The sequence below is a fragment of the Catharus ustulatus genome, chromosome 2, assembly GCF_009819885.2.
Source record: "Catharus ustulatus isolate bCatUst1 chromosome 2, bCatUst1.pri.v2, whole genome shotgun sequence".
NCBI lineage: Eukaryota > Metazoa > Chordata > Aves > Passeriformes > Turdidae > Catharus > Catharus ustulatus.
Genome location: NC_046222.1, coordinates 104,305,740 through 104,327,102, shown reverse-complemented (window position 1 = coordinate 104,327,102; position 21,363 = coordinate 104,305,740). Strand labels below are relative to the sequence as shown.

Genomic DNA, 21,363 nt, shown 5'->3' with positions numbered 1-21,363 from the left:
AAGCATTTTCATCATTAAAAAAACCCAAATAACTTAGTTTCAGTAGGTTATACCACAGTTTCCACAAAAACACATTGAATTCACCTTAACACATCAGCAAAAACATTCTTAGACTCTCTGCCAAACTGGTCAGAGATGCCTCTCTGCTATTATCAGAACATTAAACACCCTGTTGTAGATTACATAAATGCACAGCAAAAGTCTACAGTATTTTCTGTAGTGCGAGTACAGAAATGATCAAGAACTTAGAAACATAATGAACAGAATGGCAGAATGACAGAATGGCAAAGAGCCTGGAACAAAGAAAAAAAAAATCCAATAAAGCCACCTACACAGTAACACAGTAACACCCTCGATAGTGATCCATTTTCCTTCTGAATGGTCATTCCGCTAGAGAAATGACTGCGGGAATGGATGAACCTGTATTGCTACTAGCTATCCAATGGGACACAGCCTCTCAAGCACTGAAGTAGATTTCCCTACTATGCTACCCATTTTTAGCTTTCAGACAGTTTTCAGATTGTTTCCACCGTTTTTGTACCACCTTGAGAAACAGGCCACTCTACATCTTAAAAAAAATATCTTCATTACTGAGAACAGTTCTTCAGAAAATCTGTATCTAAGAAATGTGACAATGTATTTCCTAGCTCATATATCAGTTACGAGTTGTTTCTAAGCAAGAGGAATTTAAACATTTCAAAGAATCTAACAATTTAGAACTGCACAGATTTAAACAGCGAGAAAGCAGGGTTGGTGGCAGAGGGGAAGTCTTCCTTTCTGTATGGGGTGAGGTAGGAGAAGCACAGGGACAGGATGTGAGGCGTTCCCCCCACTGCCAATGCTACCAAGCTTTTGACTTAACAGCTCAAAGCTTTCAGTAGATTTTGGCATTTCATCAGGGCTTGGAAGAACTTTGAAATAACCACCTCTTTTCTATCGTCAAACACTCAAGTCCATCTGTTTCCACTCTAAGAGTCAACCCAAGAATTGTGTACCTGACAAAAGCTATTCAGTTTCCCAAAGCTGCAGTTTGCTGCATTTGCAGCATTTACCAGCAAGTTAGTTCTTTCTACCTGGGGAAGTCCAGCACACCACAGTGACCTTCAGATACACATGACATGAAGGCCACTAAGAAAACCCAAAAAAGTTGTTGTGGCAGATGTCATTCTCTTATCTGCAATAAGAGATCTGTGCTTACCAAAAATGCCCTGAATTAATCAGAGTCTGAACACTAATACTGTATCAATTTATGGAGAGGGGAAGAAATTCTCTCCTAAGTTCATAAATGTTGTTGTCCTTGGTAGGTAACAACGCTCTCTGATCAGTTTGATAAATCAAACTGAAAAGCTATGCTCAGAAACAATCAGAGAAATAATTTTAAAAAAATATTTTAGGTATAGGCACACACACACTGCAAATAGAGACAATCTTGCTCAGTAATATTTCACCTTACTACAGGTACCCATGGAAGAACCAGGAGTTTCCTCAGCTCCTCACACAGTTGACAGCAAGTGGCAGGCACCTCCAGAACTTAAATCCTCAGAGCACTTAAATCCTAATTTAAATAGGACAAAACAATTTTCAAAACTATCTCCTTCTTTTAAACATTCATCTTAAACCCAGATGAACACCAGGGGAAGTCTGCTGCTTGGAAAACATATATGGAGGGTACAAACACATTCAGAAGTCCAACAAGTTGATTTTTGAAAACTGATTTCAGTTCAATCTCTGTAGACTATTCTGTCACTGAATGCATTTGAACACAAAACATTCAGTTACCCATTTCATAAACTTACATTCTGTCTTGCTTGTATATGACCATATAAGTAGTACAAAAATTACAACTCCCAATAATTCCTCCCAGAGTAGCTATAATATTCTTGGAGAGGGTATGAGGGGATAAGGAGAGTATGGCATACCTCCTGTATAACCTTTAAGAAACTGAAAATATCGTGTTATGTGGAATTAGAAAGCTTCCGAGATCTTTTCTTATTTAAGGTAAGCAAATGCACACACCCCCAAAAAAAACCCCAAACAAAAAACAAGTCCAAACCCAAAAGTCCAGAACTACATTAAGTTTTATACAGAGGCATCAATACCAAATAGGTTCAAAATAGACAGCTGAAAGCAAGTCCTCATAGATTACATGAAGTCTCAGTATAACTGCATTAATTTTTACTTTACCTGTGATAATCTTCATGCACTGTATCTCTTAAATGCACAGCAAGTAAAAAAGTAAAAAATCTTCTTAGTATCTATGACCTGTCTCAAACTTCTATGACAAACTGACCCACAGAATCAGATCCATATACATATTAGGTATTCTATGTATAAATTACAAGTGCATAGGAAGACTAAATACAAACAGCTTTTCTTGAGAAGAAAGAAGTTCACATGCAATAAAATACTGGCATTGTTACTACCAAACACTTGTTTCCTCTAATCTATTCACAGCCACGTTTCAATTCCCATTTACCTTATTTTTTCCACATTCCCATTCTTCAAATACTCATTAAGCAGGAGAACATACAATGAATCAAGGTCTGCAGATAAAAATAAGTACAGCCTATTGAGTAACTGAGTAAAGTGTGTGTAGCATATGCATAAACACCACACATATCCACATTGGTTTTCCTCTTAAAAAAGAAACAAACAAAACCATAAACACAATGGATATCTAGATAATAAATTGCATTACTGGCAAACCTCTGACAACAGCAAGCAAAAACTAAGGGTGTCTTGTAGGTCTTACTTCCACACTAATGTCTATAATAGCCTCCAAAATTCATACTGAAAAGTATGAATTAACATATGTACGAGCTAACAACCAGAAAAGTTTAAATTGTCCTTTAAACAGACCAAACATTCAAACAGTCAATCCAGCTGTCACTCCTATTGCAGTAACCTATTCCCACAAAACACACCAATTCCTCTGGCAGACTCCACAGACATGAATGATTTTGTGTTTTCTTTAAAACTAAAAAATCATTATAAATCTGGTAAGTTTTTGCCCAAGTAGTTGAAAGAGGGAAATGCAGAAGAGATAAAAACCAACAAGCTGGAAGCAAACAGTATATCCAAAAGTTAGAAGTTTGCTTGTTATAAGGAAGTTTCTTAGTTCTGATTTTAAATAGAGCACTCTGAGTTGTCTGGAAGATTTTTCTCCTGAAATGTAGTGTGAAACACACTAAGGAAGACTGCAATTTCAGTACTGCAAGCACACACCATTAAACCTCACTCTCACACTGGTGACTGCTAAGTACAGTAATTTCACGAATACAAGCCGCACCAATTTGACTAAGATTTTGCTCCTAAACCGGAAATGCGGCTAATACTCAGGAGCGGCTAATAAGTGAATAATTTTCTGACATTTACAACCTCAGAAGTGCCAGCCAGAGTGCCGAGTCGAGCTACTGCAAAGTCGGCATTTCGCGGTTGTTACAAATTGTTACTCTGTTGCGCCACGGGTGGAGCCTGGCTGCCTGCAGGCAGCACGGGGGGCGGGGAGAGAGGAGGGAGAGCTCTCTCCTTCCCTCCTCTACCACAGCCCGGGGGAGAGACGGGGGGGCCCCGCGCCACCACTGCCGCAGCTCTGGGAGGCGGCGGGGCACCTGCGCCGCCATTGCTGCGGCCCGGGGAGGAGCGGGGGGACCCGGGCCGCCCCTGCTGCGGCTCTGGGAGGCGGCGGGGGGCTCCGTCCCTGCCTGCCACCACAGGGCAGCGCCGGGCCGTGGTGACCGAGCCCAGTGGCAGCGGCGGCTGGCCCCCAGTGGCCCCGCCGAGCGGCAGCGCCGGGCTGGGCTACCTGGCCCCATCAGCAGCCCCTAGCGGGCCGAGCCTGCACAGCCTTGGCTCAGCCAGTAAACCCCGCCCTGCCGCCGTTCTGTTACTATTTGGCAACTTTGTTGCACGCGGGTCCTCGCTGCGAACGACAGAGCGGCTTATACTCCGGTGCGGCTTATTTATGGACAAAAACCGAAATATTTGCCAACATCCAGAGATGCGGCTTATACTCAGTGCGGCTTGTATTCGTGAATTTACTGTACCTAACTCAATTGACTTCAGAAGTCTCAAGTCACAAGTCTTTAAACCATCCTTGTAACTCCTTACAGTTTTTACATCACATATGTCAATATCCAACATAACTTTTAAATGGAATTCCCAAAACTGGTGCCATTTCAATTGTTAAAGACCTTGCAAAAACAAAACAAAAAAACAAACAAAAACCAATTAAACCAGACCCACAACCCTGCAAACTCAACCTCCCAAGCTTCAGACTTTTGCAGCCAGATCATTTACACCACATATGAGGGTGGTGGGCTCCATTCTGCCAGTAAATTAACAGTCATAATAAAGAGGTCTTTCACCAGCCATTAAAGCACTAAAATTGAGAGCATTCCCTTCACCTACTAGCTTACCAAATGAAAAGCAGTAAGATCTTCCCGCATCAAAGCAAGCCAACTCCCCTCACCCAATAATAGAAATCTGGGATCTAACAACCAGACTCCAAGGAAAACACACCACTCAGAGCAGTTTCTATAGCATTGGAAAAAGCCCAATTTTTAACATATTTGGCAGGGGGAAACAATATAAATAGCTATATGATACTATTTCAAGCCTAAATCATTCATTCTAATGTATACACATTTCCTAATATTTCTCAACTATCAAACTGAATAACACAAAAAGGTCCAACTCAGACCATAAGCTCCTCTTGCAAGGTTAGAAGTTGAATAATTGTTTCAAAAGAAACACAGAACATGATCTGATACATTCTTTCAAAATGGTTCACTAATATACTTGTTAAAATTCTGACTCATATAGGTCAGTAATTCTACCTGGGATAGATGACCAAGAGAAAATGAATAGAAAACAAACCAGAATGAATAATCCTCTATGTATTATCTTTGTAGAACTGGAGGAAGTGAATGAAATTTGTTGGGATATGGAGACATAGATTATAATTCTTTCTCAGCCACAGAACAATGCCTCCCAAGAACTTATAAATCACGTATTTACATGAATGGCGGCATTTTAGTTGAAGCAGTCAGGAATTTCACAGGATTACTGCTAAACGCTGGTTTTTTCTGACATCAAACTTCACAGTCAAGTTTAAGAATTATTAATGTCTACGAACAATGCAGTTCACCTCAAACACCTAACTTGAGGGAAGAAACTGGTATTTGTGTTTGATTATGTCTTTTTAAAAAATTCATTTGTACACAGCATCAATAAAACTTTTTTCCCACCCTAAATATTGTTGCAGTATGGCAATACTAGTTATTGTTTTTAGTTATACGTTTAAGGCCAAAGAATAAAGAATTACCTAACTAAAATAGTAATCACTTACTACTGAAACAACAAATTAATACAAGTCACATGGAGAAGTCTTGCAGACAATTAATTGAGAAGCATTACTTTATACAATTTAAATGATTGCTAGGTTAAACAAATTACAATTCACACCTAACCACAGTGAGCATATTAGGAAAGTGCAGTGGAATAAAGAAAAAAGTTCTGAGTCTTTCTGATGCTCCCTCTTTTAAAAAAAGACAGCACCTCCAGCTGGGGCATGAATTCAGCACTGATTCAGGAGACAAGAACTCTATCTACTAAATCAACAATAAAACTTTTTGCAACAGTCCAGGTTTCACTTGGAAATCTTGCTGAAATACCAGCCAAGCTCAGCCTTGATTAGACTGCAATGAGATCATAGCTTGAGGAGGTATAGCTGTAGGCTCTTGTAAAGCTGATACTAAAAAGAAATTTATTTAAATGACACATCAATCTTTCTTGAAATGCATGAACTAGAATGTTCTCATATTTATTAATGTAATATGGATAAAGCTGACTGCAGAACAACTTCAGAGTTCCTAAGGATATTGTTAGTACAGGAAGTGAAATGGCTTTCTACCCACCACCCACAATCAATAGTACGATTGACACTGCAAGTTCGGCATCTCAGATAAGAGCACTTTTAAAGTAAAAGTAATCAAGATAATGCAGCTATGGATTTTCCCGAGATTCACACTTGAGCACTCTTGACTTTTCATTTTAACTATTTCAAATAATATCTCCCTCTTCAGATGTTGTTTCTTTATAAGAGAGGAAAATACAAACTGAGGCTCGTGAGACTTCTAATAATTATCCTTAAAGTCCTCATTTCACTTTTTGTAGAAATATGCATGTTGCTATAAAAAGTAAGTCCTTCCTTTCAAGACATCAAATTGGGCAAGAACAAGCCGCCTTTGGGCAATTTGTTTTGGAATGTTATCACACATACATGCAGAGATCAGAAAAAATGTAAAGTATTTTTTTAAAGGGACATTAAAAAATAATGGTATGCAACACAGTGACAGTGCTAAAAGACTTTTTTCTTAAAGACTAGCAACACCATTTGCACTTGGGTGGGGAAGTTTCAGACGACCAGCTATGTTTAAAGATCGAGCAAGCTGCATCATGCACCATTTTCCTCTGTACTTATTGCAGCAATAATAAAAAGGGCAAGGGAAAAAAAAAAATTGCGCCTGGCAGGTGAACTTGATACTCTGCCTACCTGGTTCTATTTCTGGACTATTTCTCCAAGTCTCGTTTCAGGTTAAGAAATAAAAGCTACCTGAAATGGGGAAACCTGCCCACCCAGAAAGCGCTGGGCCCACTGCTGGGCACGGTAGTGTGACTGTGCACTGACCTCTCCCGGGGCAAAGCACTTCCCTCACAGCATCAATCATGGAATCGTTTGGGTTGGAAGGGACCTTTAAAGGTCATCCAGTGCAACCCTGCTACAAAACTCCAGCAGCTGAGCACTCTTGGTGGACACCTTTTCTCCTCTTTAGCCTTCCTTTCTATGATTATTGGCAATTTGGTGAATCAAAAGACACTCTTGCTTTAATTTACTTAATTTCCAGCTAAAAAATTCCCAAATAATATTCGTAGCCAGCATTTGGTCTACTCTCCCTACAATACCTGTAATAAAAATTTCCCTTCCTATCAGCAAGTGAAATAGCCACACAACCAGAGAAATGAGAAGTGTATTACACAGAAAGTGCTGAAACATGAACACCTCATACTTGCTCATGAATTTTTCAATTACAGTATTTTCGGTGCTACTTCTCTGGCAGTTGTGCCATATATGCTAATGAAAGTGGGAAATATTTACAAACACAAACTTCCCAGCATTTACATAAAGGTGCAACTTTCTTCAAAGGCTGATCTTGCTTTTGAGACTGTAAAAGCAGAGACAGGCAGAATTTTAGAAATCCCCCTTAAGCAGCTGCTATCTGAGACTCCATTCACACCTTGTCACATTCCTCTCGGAGTTGGCAGTTGTCGTCATCCACCCTTACTACCCCAGAGATGCTCTGGACTAGAGTGAGACAGAGCTTCATAGCCAGCTAATGCTTAAGCACAGTTTGAATCCACAAAAAGAGAAGTTTTTTCACAGGTGTCCTGAAGGAATTAGTCCACTGTGTTTTCTTGGGTCTCCCACCGACCAGCTATCAATCTACCTGAGAAGGAAGGACACATCACAGAGAGAAGCACTGGTGAAATGGCATCTCCTCATCCACGGCAGCCTAATCCCCACTCAGGAACAGGGTAACTGAGGTTCAGAGCTCTCTTCAGCTGAGAAGAGACAAACCTTACATCTCCTGCAAGGAGGGATTGTTTTAAATAATTATTAAATTGTATTGTATTAAATTATTATTCCCACCACTAGAAGCAGTACAGTAAAAAACCAAAACATCATGATGGGTGGAAACCAAATCAAGATGGCAAATTTTGCAGCTGAAGAATTGTAGTCTTGGGCACTACAAGTTTCAGTCCCTGGTTTCAAAACTAGTTCTATGTGACCGTATCTAACAACAGCAAATAAAAATATACTCCAAAATTTAAATCCTAGGATCCAGGTTCTCTCTTATTCCTAGGTCTGTACGGATGGACCCAGATTGCTCTTCCACTTAAGTGGTTCCACTTAATTATTCCCTTGCAACAGACCCAGTTAAAAAGGTTCCCAGGCACAGACACTTCTCTCCACATACCACAGCCACATCCTCATGCCACAAATACTTAAGCCTGTTACTTAACACCTAGGTAACATTATGAGTATCACTGATCAGTCTTTAGATGTAGCACTTATTAGCCATTACCAGAAAGGTGGAATTATTTGAATTGGCACTTAATAGCTGCTGCATACATAGTAAAATAGCTCTTTTCTCCTTTCTTCAAATGCTCACAGGTTTGCTATTCTCTAATTCAGGTCACTGGTGAGCAGCCAACAGTCTTGCAGTCATTTTTCAGCCTATACATCTGACACTGACTGTTGTTCCTTGAAAAACAGCACTAGGGAAGTGATCTAGAAACAGATGGTTAGAAAAGTCCTCACTTGGAAAGTTCATAACACAGTTGTTTCAAGGGTGGGAGAGGGGAACCAACTAGAAAACTCATAACAAAACCAAATGAAAAATAAGATCAGTATGATTTCTGCTGAGGATAAAATAGAACTTGCTGACCTCTAACACTGGCATTTTTAAAAGGGGACAGACAGAGTCTGGAGGGCTTGTAGTCAAAAGCATATATATAACTTTCTGACAGATCTTGAGCAAAATGTGCTCTGCTAATGTGATTTTTTCTTTCACTACAACATATGGATCTATTTTAATGTGCTTTCACTGTGCAACATGAAAGCTGTCTTAACTGCAAAAACCAACAATTACTGAGAATGGGGGCTCTTAAGTCAAAACACATCCAGATGAAAAAAATTTTCTACAAAACGTGAAGCATTTCTTTGACTCGTGTCCAGTACATTGAGATTAAAGCTGTGAGTATACAAGGCCAAAACAAAACCAAAACAACACCGCCCCCCCCCAAAAAAACCCCCAAACAATAAAACACCAAAAGAGAAAAAAAAGAAGTCAACCACTACAAAGTGCACATATAACCAAGCATGTCGCCCTCCCCCGTCTCTGATGCATGGATTTGGTCACTAGACCTTTCTGTTTAAAGAAGGGACAAACAAAAGGCTACCCTAATTACTTAGAATTTGCAAGTGCAACGGCAGCGGAGAAAACTCAGCCTCGGAGCCGCGAGTTTCAGTGCCCATACCCTCCTGCGCCAGGAGCCCGGAGGGGAAAGAGGGAGGGAACAGCCCAGCAGAGGGTTTCGGGTCCCCAGCCGGTTACCAGCGCCCGCAACGGCGGCGCCTCTCACTGGGGCGTTCGAGCGGCCAGAAGCGGCTCGGAGCCGCCACGCTGCCTGCGCCCAGCAACCTGTTGCCCCAGCGGTGCAGGGACGAGCCCCGCACCCTCCGGCACCGCTCTCCGGGCGCTGGCGCCGGCCGTGGGGCCCTGGAGCACCCCCGGCCCGGCGGCACCTGCGCTGGGCGCGCTGCCCCGCGGTACCCGCGCCCCGGGCTGTCACCGCCGCGGGCACGGCAAAATGGAGCCGGCCGGACCCACCTCCCCCCGCCCCGGCGCCGCTCACCTTGGTGATGATGAGGGGCTCCCCGTGCTCCCGTCCGCCCCTCAGGGTGAAGCCCCAGGGAGCCCCGCCGGTCAGCTGCACCTCCACCAGCTTGTAGCCCTCAGTTGCTCGCTGCTCCACCATCACCGTCACGGGCCCCGGTTCCACCAGCCCGACGCCGAGCCGAGGGTCGCCGACGGCCAGCCGCTCCCGCCCGCCCCGCAGCCCCAAGTCCTCCATGGAGCGCTCGTCGCCGCCGGGGCTGGCTCGCCTCTGCCGGCCGCTCCCCGGTGCGCGCCAGCCGGCGGCCGCCCGCGGAGCCACCTACCCGCCCCGCAGCGCCGGCCGGCCCGGCCCCATCGGCGGCGAGAGAGGGCTGCTCCGCCCGCCCCCTCCTCCTCCTCCCCCGCAGCCCGCGGTATTGTCTCGCGCCCAGGCCGGAGCCCGGCGGTGGGGGGTGGCACCAACTTGTGGCAACTTGGCGGCGGGGCAAATGCCACCGAGCAACGCGGGATGCTGGGAGGAGCGCGGCGGGGAGAGGCACCTCCGCCGCCCCTTCGCCTCGGAAAGAAGGCGAAAGCCGCGTTTCACCAACGGGGCAGCCGCCTCGCCCCTCCCAGAGAGCGGCAGCCCCGCAGCGCGATCCCCCGGCCGAGAAGGAGGGGGGCGAGGGGAGCAGCTCCGGGCCGGCCGCCAGACAAAGGCAGTGCTGAGAACGGCCGCGAGCCCCGAGTCACCCGGGGGCCGGGCCCGAGGCCGTACCCGTGCCACCCCCGCCCCACCACACGCAGGGACGGCCGCGCCTCCCCTCCACCCCCGTTCCCAAACAAAAGCGGCGAGCAGGTGGAGGGTGGGGTGAAAGGGCGGCCGGCGGCTGAGGCCGTCCCCCGGGCTGGGACGCCCCGCCTTCGCCGTGCCAGGCGGCGGGGGGCCGGGGTGGGGAGCGCAGAGGGGGCCGGCTCTTGCCGGCTCTTCCCGTCTCGCAGCCGTGTTCGGGGCGGGGGAAGCTGGGCAATGCAGGGGGCAGGTCAGGGGACAGCCGCGGCGGGAGCCGAGGGAAGGAGGAGCTTTCCCGGCCCGCGCTGTCTCCACCACCTGTGGGGCGGGAGGGGCCTCGGGCGCCGGGCCGCGCTGTCCCGCCCGGCCCCTCTAGCGGCGCCCGGCCCGGCCCGGCCCGGCCCCCCGCTCCCTTCGGCCCGCAACGGAACGGACGGGTCGGGCCCGGCGGGAAACACAGGTGAAGCCTTCAGCTAAGAAATCCAATAGAGAAGAGATTTGTAGTCCCAGATTTTTAAAAAAGTTTGATGGCAGAGTACGAGGCAGGACTAGAAGTGCTAATCTGAAGGCAAATCTTATGGATGGGAAATAAATGCAGGGTTTGGGTTTGCCTGATACCTTCACTGGGTTAGTGGTGAACCTGGGAGCGAAATACTTATTTTTACTTATTTCTCGTAGTTTAACTGAATCACTTATAGGAGGTTTCAGTGTCTTAAATCAGGACCAGACTTGACCTGGAGTACAAATGTGCTAGTACACAATCTTCCTTGGCATTTCACTGCCAAGAAGGCAAAGTACTGCTTGATCTGAGACAGAGGGAAATATCTATATATTTTCATTTCTGAAGGACTAGTGAACCTCAAGGTACTTTTCATGTGATGAACTGTCTCATGGAGGTGCCTGGTGTATGCAGTGGGGTTTTAAGATTTTGTATATTGATGTAACAGGTCACATATTTTGCTTTCTGAAAGTGACCATTGGGCCATTCTGATTATGTAGTCTGTTCTTCTAACTCCTGTTTCAGCTGGTTTATTTCTCATAAAACTCTCCTGCCTCGAAACCTTTTTTTTCTTTTTTTTTTCTACGATACTTCCAGGATTAGCTGCAGGATGTTTCAATACCTAAAGAAAACTTTGGGTTCAGGATTGAAGTCATCAATCCCAGCAGCAGATTGGAGAACATCTAGAAACAAGAAAAATATATGTTGTTCCCTTGTGATTAAGGGACAGAAGGAACAGTGCAGGGGGTAGTAAAACTTATACATCCTTTTATTAGAATCCTGCAAAATACAAACCTTATACCAAACCTAGGTATTGCATCAAGTTATTTAAGACCTCTAATGACATGCAAATCCTCAGTCAGATTTCTTCTGCAATTATTTTCTGTGATACAGACAAGCAGAAATACAAGTAGTTTTCTCCATGTCCTTTCTCCAGTTCTTAGAATCTGAGACGAAGTCTTCAGTTATGTCTGTGTGACACATATGAGGTTGTCTTCACAGCAGTGTATACTCAGTAACACATAGGTGGAAGTTTTAAGGAGCTGCAGTAGGCAATTTGTTTTCTGTAAGTGTGATAATGACAGGAAGATCCAGAATAATGATTTAAACTTTAGTGTCTCCCAAAGTATGCACATTGAAATGAAAATAAAATAAAATAGTTCACGTCACTAATGAGAAGAGCAAATACTGCTTTCAAAAATGCCTTTTCTGTTTATATCCCTGCTTTTTCAACTGCCAGGCATTCATTCTTCATCGTGAACATTTTTGCCCATAGAAATGTAAGATTTACATTACTGTTCCGGCTTTTAGAATTGGTCTTAAAAATTCAGTGTTGAAGCGTGATGAAGGAATCTGAGCACTGATTTTAAAATTGGAAAATCTAGACCCAGGAACAGGCAGCCATTGAAAACTGTCAAACTCTGCTACTGTAATTGCATCAGTGGAAGATGTGGACATGTAGCTCTTGGGAAAGCAGTTGCCTAAAGAAGGAATATCTGAAAGCTTTCACACTCTTGGTTAAGAGAGACCTCAGTAAAGAAAGTTTCTAACTAATTCTTGCTTAGAACCTGATAGTCTGACACAGTTGTCAAGCAGATCCTCAGTTTGTGGCTGACAGTTCAGAAATCAGACTTCCTTATCTTGAATGACACCTTTTTTTGCCTTTTATCTTTTGATGTTATCAGTGTTACTGAGAGACCACAAAGTAAAGTTCTTCCTATGTATAAGTTTGAACAGCCAAAGCAATAAAGGAATTATTATTTTTTTTCATATTGTTCAAGTTTCTCTCAATTTCTTTTCTATCCTACCTCTCTGTGAAATCTGAAACTTGTTCAGAACTCAGCTGGAGACTTGTACTTTTGCTCTTCTTAAAATATTGTGATAATTTTATTACTTGAATTTCTGTAGCTTCTGCCAGCCTTCATAAGGTTTCAAAGAGTCATAAAGAACAAAGGCTTTATTGAATGGATTCTAAAATATTACTTTTCATTTGTGTGATAAGAGAACCAATGATAACTGTATTTGTCCAACAAAAGCCTCAGTGACCAAATCCTCAGCTTTCTCTGTTGTCAAATGTTTTCTGAGTACACAGAAGTTACCAGTAGAAGGTAGAAATGCAAGATACATCAGGTACCATAAATATATCAGTGAAAGTAACAGACCACTTTTTCATCCTGAGGACTGAGAATGATGTAGCTATTACCAAAAAGGTATGAAAGGGATCCCTTTGAGTAAAAATGTGTGCCAAAGATACATGTATCAAAGATACTTCACCCTGATACACAAAAAGCCTTCTCCAGCTGTGCAAAAGGAGCTACCAGACATATATTAAGAGATGGTTCCCATTCTTTCTGTTGCACATATTGCATATCTGTTCCCTATTTAGTCACTGAGATTACAAAAACTGTGAATAAATTACTTTATGGCAGGATTTTATTTGAACAGGCACAGTATGATGCTAAGGCACATCCTGTTTCACCTTTGTGGTTATACAAAACGTATCTTTTCCTTAAGGTATGGCACCTTGCAGTGAATTGCACAGGATACCTGCCAGATGGCTCTAGAATAGGCTGGTTTACTCTCAGTCCTGTGGCCATTCATTATGCTGGACACTGCAATGTCAGGAGGGCTTTTTTTCTCCCCAGAAGCTGAGAGATTTGAGAGATGTAGAGACTCATAGTTACAGAGTAAAGAATTGAGGTGAGGTAAGCCTTTACAAAATTCCACTTTGTTACCAGCCCTTCTGGGAGCTAACCCCAAACATGGACAGGCTGGTGAAGAAAGTGCCTCTGTCTCAGCCATACAAAATCAAAGGTTGATGCCCTGGAGTATGCATAGTTCATTGGCAATTTAAGTTCAGATGCCAAAAGAGAAAAATTGCTCTGTGGTACATATTCTGAGAAATACAGGATCAAGGAATGCTTGGAAGGGTTGGAAGATTATTTATTCCAATGTCCTGTGGGCGGGAATGCTTTTCACTAGAGCAGGTTGCTTAAAGACCCATCTAATCTGGCCTTGAACACTTCCAGTGATGGGGCATCCAGAGCTTCCCTGGGCAACCTGTTCCAGTGCCTCACCATACTCACTGTAATTTCTTTGTAATATATACTACCTCTTCCTTGCCTGTCCCTTCTGAATGGTTTATAGCCACTGATGGCAGCCCTCCAGTCATGCAATTCATACCACCATGTTTCAGTAGTAGTGATTAGACTGTGGCTTTCTAGTTGCACAGTGGCTTGCAGCTCTTTCCTGTTTCCAGCTCTAATGTCTTTGAAAATTATTGTCACAAAGACCAAAACAACTGAAATAGTGATAAGAAGTTCCTGCAAAAGAAGTGGATGGATATTTTAATAAGTAGTTCAAGGTTTGTCGAGCTGCTGGCAGTCTATTGTGGAGTCTGAAAGTCCTGAGAACCTGGAGAAACTTGTTGGGTAGCAGCCCAACAGACAGACATCCTGGCACACCTGAGAACCAAGAGGCTTTCCTTTGGAAACCTGCCATGCTGCTTCTGATGGACTCTGCATAATCATCCTCTTCTGCAAAACACTTTGATTCCAACAAATTACCCATTTTCCCAGAATGAAAACACCATGTTGTAAAGCTCTAGCAGGATGTCTCTGATTTAGGCACCTTAAAAACCTTTCCCAAGCGTGTCTTGTTTCTCCTGTATTGCAAATAAGGCTTCATCAGCACATAATTAACATTGGAGAAAACCTTAGAAGTTCTCAACCTTTCCGACATATATAACTCAAATACTTGTTGAACTCTTCATTTATTTACGATTAAAATAAAATCTGTGTTCTTTGTCTAAAGCTTTTCATAGAGCTGAAATTTGTGCAAGAATAGCAGTTCCAATGATACTCAAGTATTTCTGTCTCCCATGATGATTTTGATTCAAACGTTTTTCAATTCTCACTTATTCTCACAGTACATATGCTTTGTACCTCAGAGCAATTTTCTGAGGGTGAAAAAACATGAGCTGTGGAACAAACTAAGGCTGTGAGTGGCCAAGAGAAAAAATGATTTGCCAAGAGTAATATTCTTGACTCAGATCTTGAGACCTATTTGACCTGTAGACAAGAAAAGGGAGGTGAGTCCAACACAGACTACTATAATCCACAACCTGCTTAAGGATTTATAATTTTCAGAACACTGCATGTTAAAAAGACTGAAAATCAAAGAAAAGGGCAACTCCTCATTTGGTTGCAGAGTCAGAAGACAGCACACACCTAGCAAGAGGAGGTGAAGAGGTAACTGGTTTTCCCTGGAGATGTAATTTTCAGCTTGTAGTCAAGTTCAGGCACATGTTAAGTCCTGCCTTGGGCCATAGTCCGTCTGCTATCAGTGTATCGGTTCCTTTTCCAGTTCCTGCATTACAACCCTTAATCAAATTCTATTACATCATCTCTGATACCCCTTTGCAGAGAAACCAAATAGCAGAGTGAGAACACAGAGGTTGAAATACCAGTACATGGCAGTTCATACTGTTTCATTGTCAGAAGGCTGGCTAGACAGCACCTGGACGCAGTTTGGGGGATAATATGGACCAGGGACCAATTCTATGATGCCCTAAGGATGAGACTATGCTTTTTTAGTCCTGCAGTATATGCATATTTACACTATGTAGCTGTATTTGGTCATATATATGTGCATTGCAACTTCATTAACCTGGGATTTTCTTTTCTCTTAATGAAGTTTCATAATTTCAGTGAAGAATCATATTTATTCTTGCTGCCGAGTTTCTGATCATGGTACATTAGGGAGTGCTTTTCATTGTCCATCTTCTTTGATAACACATGTTACATGATAACATTCTCTGTACAAACCGTGCTGTGCCACTTACTCTTATGTGCCATAAAATGCTGACCCATTTTAAATACATGAGAGATAGTCTTGGAGGCAAACAAGAGTTTTTAATGCATTTAAACTCTGATATCACAGCATGTTTTATCTGAATTCTGTACCTGATGAAGATGGTCACTGAAGTCAAGATGGTCATGGAAATGCAAAGGGAGGGTTGCAGATGCTCTTTGTGCAGAGAATGCGGTGAAGGCTTTTAAAAGGGAAGATAAATAGCAAGAGGCCAGAGTATGCATGAGAGCAGACAAAAGCCTTGTAATCTGTTATTTTTCACTTGGACTTTGTCTTCATTTGCTAGCAGACCCCAAACAGACCTTTTCCTGCCTATCAGCCATGTATAAATAAATCTCTCAGTGCTTTCTATAAACAGACACAGTTTTTGCATTGCAACTGACCTTTCTACTCTCAGGTTGGTTACACAGAACATGAACCATGTCCAGGTGAAGGTCATAGGATGTAGAACCTGGTGAGAATCCACCTAAGCATGCATAAGGCATGAAGTACATGTTCTTTTTTTGTTGCAGTGCCATAGGACTTTGTCCTAAAGTGTCAGGTGTGCTCAAGAGGCTGTGGTCCAGCAGTGGCAGACGCAGGATATTGTATGAATGTGGTGGTATTAAGGACGATCTAAGGCTCGTTTGGGCATGCCCAGGAGTCCAGGGGGCAGAAGTTCTTTCTGTGCATGCTACCTCCCCACAGACTGCTATGCCCCTTTTTTGCTGAAGCTATAGGTGTGGTTTCCTCTCAGTTCTGCTAACAGAACTGTTAGCACTTGATAGGATATTTCAGAGAGTCCTTCCGAGTTATACGCATGAGAAAAAGTACAACATTCAGATTAGCTTTCCCTGGCTTGTGTTTGGCTTAGAAAGGATGAGGCTGTGGAAGGTACTGTTTCCTTAGGTTGAATTTTGTGTTAAGCAGACTCATGCCAGTGGAGCATTGCTGATAAAGTCCTGAAGAAATATCTTTGGGGTGAGAGGGTTATTGCCCATCTTCTGTGTTAACATAGATCCTGTCACAACCCCAAAATTTAATTTCTTTTGAAGGTCTGAATTTGTGGAGTATTAAAGGTACACAGAGGATTACCCTCAGAAGACTACTTTTCTGAAGCAGTTTTAGGACCAACCAATTTCTTGGAGTTGTGCCTGTAGGAGGTTGGCTAATAGGAGTAGCTGATGTAGCCAAGCTGTAATATAAAAGTATAGTGTAGCCATATTGCTCACCTGAAAGGTATATCCAGTAAACTGCATTGGATGCTCATTACTTTTTCCATCCTGAACTGCGAAGTCCACCTCTGACAATGAAGTCGTCTTTAATCCTGAAGAGCAGAAAAGAGTGGATCCCAAATCCTTTCTGCACTACAATGTTTCTGCTGCTATTACAGTATTTCCTCTGGATTCTCTGAGCAAGCTAAGCTGTGTTATCTAGCTTTCTGCTCATTTCAGAGACTTCAAGACAACAATTTGTGAAATAGAATGTTGAAAGTTTCCTTCACCCATTCCTGAAGATGCTGCAGGTCTGACTGCTGGGCATGCAACCACTGCAGTGATGCTTGTGGGATTTCCAAGAGGAACATTGGCTGGTGTCTGTGGTCTGGATCTGGACTGTACATTTTGTCTGAATTCCTTTGAGTTACACTTGTTTGCAGTGTCCAGGAAGACCATCTAATTGTCTATGGTACACTGACATTGTATTCAATTTAATAGAGCCTTGGAGAGTTCTTGCACTGTAAGAGCATGAAGTTAGTGCTGAAGTATATTTTGATTAGACTACATAGGCTGGTCTGAGGACACAGGTTTTACAAGATGAGTTTTCAAAGCTAATGGGCTTTGAAAATAAAACTGCTGGGTGGTGGGAGATGTAATCTAACAAGATCCCACCATCTAGCACTTGTAACAAGATTTCTCCTGAAGGAACCAACTACCATAACCTTTAGAATGCAGAAGTAATGGGACCTAGGATTCCTGTAGAAGACACTGAGGACAGGATAGACATTCAACTTTTGTACATTGGAGTGCATGCCTACTAACATTACTATCCAATTTTCAGTATCACACTGTGTGAGAGATAATATTCTTTCTTTTCACAGTCTTTTAAATCAATCAGTTCCTGTTCAAACTGTCTCGTAGCCTGCGTAGTTGTGGCACAAGGTCTCTTTATTACACAGGTGCTGAAACTGAGGTATCTTTTTGTTCTGTGAAATAATATAACAATGACAATGACTAAGCATGGAATTTGTCCAGAAATGAGGCAGGCCACAAAAATCCATCTTAATGCAAGTTCAAAGTAATTCTCAACATTGATATAGAATATTCTCAGCACTGATATAGAAGATTCGGGATTTTTTTTCTTCTAATCTCTAAGCAAAAATAATTTTCTTCGTTTTTATGGTTACATTTTTCTATTCAGTTATTTTGTACTTCATCTGTATAGATCTTGTTTACTAATTTAATTGCATTAGAGGCACAGTTTCAAAAACTAATTTGTGGATGTTTCTTCACAAAACCAGGTAAGATAACATTTCCCTGGAGAAGGTATATAGTAAGTCAATAAAATAGGAGGAACTTGATTGCATCAGTCAAATACATGCAGTTATTGAGCTGTTCAAATCCACATTCATTTCATGTATTTATGTTTTTATTCTTCGAGAAAACAAAAAGAACTCAAATACTACTACTTTTATGCAAATGAGATACATTTGTCCTCAGCCTTTTCAATTACTATTCACCATCCTTAAAAGTAAATTATTATTTTAAAATTCTAGAATTGTATTTAAAACACTGAGGTAAGGGAAGTGAAACCTCTGTTTCTCTTTCAGTAGTTTTTAATGAAGTCAGTAGCTGTTATAATCATGACAGATGTTACACCTTGAATATCACTGTTGTTCCAAGATCCCTAATTTTACAGAAAACTAGAAATAGCAAGAATGGAGTGTGAATTTCTCTATTCATTTCCGTTATGCATTAAGTTAAAGGTTTAAAATTACCTTTTACAAACTAGTACTGCTAATTATGGGAAAGGCATGTCTCACAATTTCTTCCAAATTAAATCTAATTGCAGGACATCTGGGTAGATAAAATAAAAAATTACATTAAAGCATATAGAAGGTTTGTTTGCAAGACCTCAAGGAACATTGCAGGATCTGTTAGAGAGATTCTAACTGCATCTATTGAGCTTGAAGACAGCTTTCTTCAGTCTGAGAAATGTTATGTCAGGTAATGTGTAAAAGACTATGAGATCCTGAACTTTGACAAAGTATAGCTTTTATATTTGCGAGGTTGCTAAGATCTTCACTGGGACCTGTCAGGCAGTGATGTGTTGAACTGTACACATAAACAAAGCCAAACTGTCCTCTGTCTTTATGTCCACACATTTCCTTGTCCTTTGTAAATCAGTGCTGTACTCCCAGACTTAATTAAAACAGTGATTAAAGTGTGTGCAGCTGCACACTCAAACATAAACCATACCCATACTCCTTAACAACAGAAGTGCATGCCTGTCATATTTTTGCAAACCTGCTGCTTTCCCTTAGAAGCAGGCAGCCCAGTGTTTCATCTTAAAGGTGATCACAGGCTGGGATAAAACATTGTGTTCTGGGTCCAAGAAGACAATCATAGGTATTTCTAAAAGTATGGAGCACATAGCTGTTTCCAAAGGAACACAGTATTGTTCTCATCCTTGAGCACACGGTTGCCAATGTCCAAAATCGTGACTGGAATTTTCAGTGTTGTGCAATGTTGTTCTTATGCTGTGACTGTGATTGATTGCTATTTGCAATGCCAGGAAGGTTTTTTTTAGTGCTTCTTGCATGTGTGCTAATGGTTGTCTCCAAGCTACACCATTTGCTTGGTTGAGATCCTGTCTTGGATGAGACAGGAATGAGACATACCATGTCTGTCTTTTTCATACACCAGCAGAAGTGGGAATAGTGTCAATAACTTCAGAGAGAAGGGAATTAGGACCTGTAGAATGATGTAGGTTTTCTAGAATACTAAATGAAAGTCCTTAACAAGACAAAATACTATTCTCTTATTTCTTTCGCTACTTTTCTATTTCCTTTGCATTTGTCCCCAGCTTTTATCCTCTTATTTTCATAATCACAAGAAGCCAGATTAATCTTGAGTGTAAGACTACCAAACCAGCTTTGAATTTCTTTGACTGTTCTAACTCTCTATACTTTGAGCCCAGCAATGAGAACTAGAGACTAGCTGGCTCTTACCAGCTGAGGTGTTACATGGCCCATTAGTTTGGTAGGTGAATCTCCCACTCAGTCTCAAATGTTGGCACATTTTAGACACCTCTACTTCTATCATGGTATCAGTTCATTCATTTTCTTTTTTGCATTAGGTATGCTACAGGTCACATGCTTTGCTTCCAATAAAAACCACATATTCCCTCTGAAGTAACTATGGAATCAAATCCTGGGAAGTTACAGGAGGGAAGGACCCCAGAAGAGGAGTTTAGAAACAAGTGCTCAACTCAGAGGAGTAAAGCAATAAAAGGAGGGGGCACAGCTGGCAGAGCTGTGGCAAGAAAGGAAGCGACATATAAAAAATTAATCTCCGGGGTAAAGGAGTACAATTGAGGAATAAAAGAAGTTTCAAAGTGGCTGAAAAAAAAAGGGGAGAGAGAAGTTATAATAATAAAATGGTAAATCCACACAGGCAAGCTAGAAGATCACAGTCAAGATCAATGAAAACAAACAATAAGCAGAAAAAGCAAAATACACAAAACATTCCTATCTGTGAGCCAGAGCAAACAGTCAGGATAATGACTTCACATGCTTTTCAAATTTTTGAAAGAAAGAAAATGGCAATAACAATGGTGAAGGGAACAATTCTAGAAACTGATAGTGAGAATGAAAGGCTTCTATTAAATATTTTCTGTCTATTATTTTAAAGTTTTGCTCTTCTAAGTATAAACCAAGCAATACAAATTTTCCTTAAAATCAGAGCAAACTTTTTTTTTTTCATTTATATGTATTTGAGTTGTGTAAGTGGCATATGATGGTTTAATTTTAACTAATAATCCATCTCTGTGGATTGTAATTCCTCAGTTCTTTGGTAGCTAGATAGGTTTCAATGCAGCATCTTGACAGAAATGTGGCAACTCCATGCACCACTGCTCTAGCAGAGGCAGAATAAAGTCTGAGGAGTCCCAGACTTGTACTGATGACAGAGCCTTGTATTGACAACCTCAGCATGAGTTTGTATTTCTGTAGCAGAGCAATCTGATTTTGCAACCTTGCTGTCCGCAGTATGTTTTTGTATACATGGTAGCAACAAACTGCAGGATTGCAACGTCCAGGTCACTCACCTGTCCTCATCCAAGGAGCAGGGAAATCTCTTTATGCTAGAAAGCAGCAAAAAACACTTGGCAAAACATTCAGCTCAGCTGCCAGTGTTTCAGAGTCTTTGATGATGCCTATGCCTAAATTCACATTATGGTCACTGGAGCCTCCTCAGCTCATCCTGTGCATTTATTTTCAGAAGATCTGAACAGCTCTCTAGACAAAGTCTAGACCATAAGCTCAGCTGCCTAAGACCTCAGTTGACTTTAGCAGGAGTTCAAACACTTTGTTGAGGTATGGCCATCCATGTGTAGGAATCTGGCTTTGCAGGCTGACATGCTGCTCCTCTATGAGCCCGAGCAGATCCCTGGGAGTCCCAAGGCAGCAGGGTGGGTGGACACACGTCAGGCCTGGAAGCTTGGGCTCCAGCTGCCCATTCAGCCCTGCCACCACAGCCCAGCCCTGGGAGGCTGCACAG

General features: G+C 42.3%; 1 protein-coding gene across 1 annotated transcript in view; it reads right to left on the bottom strand.

Moving 5' to 3' along the window:
- Positions 1-9,699, bottom strand: part of SHROOM2 (shroom family member 2) — a 122,485-nt gene extending 112,786 nt beyond the window's left edge. Inside the window, 1 exon segment of the mRNA XM_033051301.2 lies at positions 9,481-9,699. Within this exon segment, the coding sequence (XP_032907192.1) occupies positions 9,481-9,699 (219 nt within the window).
- Between the last annotated feature and the right edge of the window lie 11,664 nt (positions 9,700-21,363).